Raw genomic sequence first — 4,000 nt, 5'->3', positions numbered from 1 at the left:
GTTGTGGGATAAGGTCATCTACAAAAACTGCCATTAGTCAAATTTTTGTCTTTAACAGAAAACTGAGTACTTCTAAGTTACAGAAAGAGGAGAGATAACAGTAACAAAATTATTGCTTATGTGCTCATTATATTAAATTCACATTATGGCTAGTTTTCTCTTTTTTAAATATTTTTATTGATTTCAGAGAGGAAGGGAAAGGGAGAGATAGAAACATCAACGATGAGAGAGAATCACTGATCAGCTGCCTCCTGCATGCCCTACACTGGGAATCAAACCCGCAACCCAGGCATGTGCCCTGATGGGGAATCGAAATGTGACCTACTGGTTCATAGGGTGATGCTTAACCACTGGGCCGCACTGGCTGGGCTACTTTTCTCATTTCTGAAGACATTATACAGTACACTTTCTATGTCCAGTGGAATTTGCAGCAGGCAATTCCCACACAATCTCAACATGATTGGTGGATTGTACTCTTTTTTTTTTAAAAAAAAATGATAGTTTACATCAAAATTGCCCCTTCTTCAATTGCACTCTTCTGAGATCCTGACTGTATGTTAACAAGATATATTGTTTATACAAAATTAACTTGTGACAAATCCTTTAAATGAAAGATGTCAGCATTTTTCTGCATTACCCACTAATGAGGTAGCCACTCAGATGTTTTGTTATCACATTGATGTTTTATGTGTTATAAAATCTTAAAATGCACAGGGAAGCATATCTTAGTATGAAATTTCTAAAGCACTGTCAAATGTTATTCTGTCAATTCCACCCAGTGCCAAAAAGACCTCAGGAGACATAGATTGTAAATGTACTTTATTTTGTAAGCAACAATCAAAATATATTTGTGTTACTGATTTCTTCAAATATTAAATGAGATCTTAACAAAATTTGTCCACTTTGATGTATTCTTATATAACTTTGGAATCTGCAAAGACCCTGACTAAAGAAACAGAAGTAATTGCACAACTGAGACTGAAGGTGTTACAGTGCTGCAAATGATGCCAGATGTCTTACATTTAACCAAATACACCTTCAGAGGTCCCTTGATTTGGAGTATTAGGAACAATAGAGTAATGTACACTGAAAGTATCACTAAAAGCTTTCTGCACTGCTTTATTTAAATACGACAGTATCCAACATAGCTGCTAAACACTGGACAATATTTGAAGTCATAAGTACATCCACATGTTCCTCCAAATGACGTTTGGGGTCCTGAAAGAAAAAAAAATAAGGAAAGAAAGAAAAAAGAACCATATTACTGGTAGACAAATTAGACTTTTTTCAGTAGCTAATGAAATTCAGTCAAGAAAGCCAAACTAAATTGATATATATTTTACAATTTAATATTCCTAATATACTATTACCCAGCGGTTCTCAACCTGTGGGTCGCGACCCCTTTGGGGGTAGAACGACCCTTTCACAGGGGTCGCCTAAGACCATTGGAAAACACATATATAATTACATATTGCTTTTGTGATTAATCACTATGCTTTAATTATGTTCAATTTGTAACAATGAAATTGGGGGTCACCATAACATGAGGAACTGTATTAAAGGGTCGCGGCATTAGGAAGGTTGAGAACCACTATTACCTTTTTAGGATTTCTGTATCTGTTAAGAATTTAAGTGATAAAATAACAGATTACACAATGAAAGACTGACTTACACACTCAATGCTATAACTCTGTACCAAAGATTATAAAGAGTAATAAAATTCTATACAGCCTGCAATATTCAATTAAAAAATATAAGCATTTATATGTGTGTGTATCAAATCTGAGTATGTGTGTATATTTTCTGCCATTCACATATACTGAATGTCTGAGTGGTACTTTACTCAAAGCAGACATATCAAATTTAGGAGTTCAATGTGAATTCTCATGTCCTCTAAAATATAAGTTTAATTCTTGTATAATTTTAATATTTAGGGAACAGTGCTTTAAGTGATTCAGGAAATATTCTTGGGTCAAAAGTCACTGTTAGTAATTTAAAATTTTAAATACAATTTGGATCAATTATAAAATGTCAAGAATAAATCTTTCACGAAGCTGTTTTGGAAAAAAAAAGTATCAGAGGAAAGTGTATAGGTACAATCCTTTAACTTAACCCTGATCAAATCTATATTTGAAATGTCTGAGTTAAAAAAAAAAGCTTAAAATTGCATTGTAGTAGCCCTGCCCAGTATGGCTCCATCATCCCATGCACCAAAGGATTGCCAGATCAATTCCCTGTCAGGACACACGCCCGGGTTGTGGGATCGATCCCTGATGGGGGCCATGCAGGAGGCAGCCAATCAATGTTTCACTCTCATATCGATGTTCCTCTCTCTCTCCCTTCCTCTCTAAAAATCAATAAAAATATATATTTTTAAAAACAGCCTAAAAATTGCATTTTAGTAAAGGAAGATAAATTAAAATCTTAATTTATATTTATGTTTAATGCTGAGCTGAATGAAGTATTTCAGCTAAATATGAAAGCTTTGAAATAAAGAATATTGCACACAATAAAAATATTCCAATTAAAGCATTATTTTCTTTTGAGTATTGCTAAAATACCCAAGACTCCTAACTTTAAACAAATGTTCACCACTGGAATTATTTCTTGGCTGTTCTCTTCTAAACTACAATTTCAATGTATTTGATTTCTTTAAACAATCCAGAGATACAACATGCTACAAGTAATTTCAAGTAACTAGGCTACAATATTAAATTTTCTTTACTTCAGAAATAAGACCTAGAGCGTGTTAGGTGAAAGAGACTAAAAAAAGACTGGCAGGAAAAGATGATTATTGGTCTAATTCCAATACAGACAGTTTTGCTTTTGTTGTGCAATAGGCCAAACCAGTGAGGTACTCTGTTTTAAAAAATGATTCTGATGATTACACTTTGCCAATTATATATTTAATGTAGTCCTTTTATTTATTGCTAATTATTATATAAAACCTACACATCAAGAAACTACAGCTTCAGAGTAATTAAAAAAAAACAACAAAAAACCAGTTACTGAATTTTATACAGTGCACACTCCAAGTTGGTGATTTAATATATATTAGATGAAAATAAGTAGTGGGAAAAGACAACAGGGATGACCATATCCCATAGGATGAAAGAATAAGATGAACTATATTTCATTTTTGTTTTGGAAGGTTCTTGTTGTTTTTAAATTATAATATTCAGAATGTAGTGGGATTTAATTTCATCACTGTGATATTTTTAAGTAAGACCTTTGCCCCTACTGCTCTATTGGAGTAACTGGTTTTGTAGTGAATTGGTAACACACTTCCCGCAGTTATCTACATTACTTCTTGTGGCAGCTGGGTGATTCTTAGAGATTTCCCATCCAAGAATGGTCCTGGCCCAAACCTACATAGCTTGTGAGATGTGATGGGATCAGAGCATATGGTAGGATGGCTGCAAGCAAAGACAGCTTAGTGTCTTGCATCTGAAATATCAAGATTCTGCCAACATCAGCAATATGATAACCATGTTCCATGAAATGAAAAAATGTAATCAACATTCTTTAAAAAACAGTCTAATTAATCTGTAGATTCTTTTAATTGGTTGGTGTGCTCTCCCCAATCCTTAGGAAGGAGGAACTAAAATATATATTTCATCTTAGAAAAGTGAAAGAGCAAATACTTAAAATTAAAACCCTTTCTCATCATGCAGTATAATCCAATAGGTCTCTGAGCTTTCTCAGGAACAGTACCTACATATTGCTAAACTATATCATTAAAAACTGTTACATATGAAATTAATTTACCATTCTATTATCTTCAATGTTATTATTTCAAGTAAAAATAATACTTAAAAATTTAACTCAGGGCACAAGTTTCCTAATTTATTTCTAGTAAGGTATTTTCACTAAGATCTCACAGGTATATTTGTGATTTACTTATCTTTAGGTGGCAGAGAGAATATGACATTGAATAATTCAATGATTTTAAAATTAGTGTCACATTTACATGACAGAAGAGAAATGTAGATTGAACAGA

General features: G+C 33.0%; 1 protein-coding gene across 1 annotated transcript in view; it reads right to left on the bottom strand.

The window, feature by feature from the left end:
* Positions 1-802: 802 nt before the first annotated feature.
* The window catches only part of PSMD14 (proteasome 26S subunit, non-ATPase 14), an 83,197-nt gene continuing 79,999 nt past the window's right edge, over positions 803-4,000 (bottom strand). The window contains exon 11 of the mRNA XM_014534127.1: positions 803-1,218. Within this exon, the coding sequence (XP_014389613.1) occupies positions 1,120-1,218 (99 nt within the window). The 3' untranslated portion in view covers positions 803-1,119. The remainder of the gene's footprint in view (positions 1,219-4,000) is intronic.

Source organism: Myotis brandtii, unplaced genomic scaffold (assembly GCF_000412655.1).
Source record: "Myotis brandtii unplaced genomic scaffold, ASM41265v1 scaffold125, whole genome shotgun sequence".
In the NCBI taxonomy this organism is placed as follows: domain Eukaryota; kingdom Metazoa; phylum Chordata; class Mammalia; order Chiroptera; family Vespertilionidae; genus Myotis; species Myotis brandtii.
The sequence above is the reverse complement of the archived record's forward strand: the minus strand, read 5'-3'. Positions and strand labels throughout refer to the sequence as shown.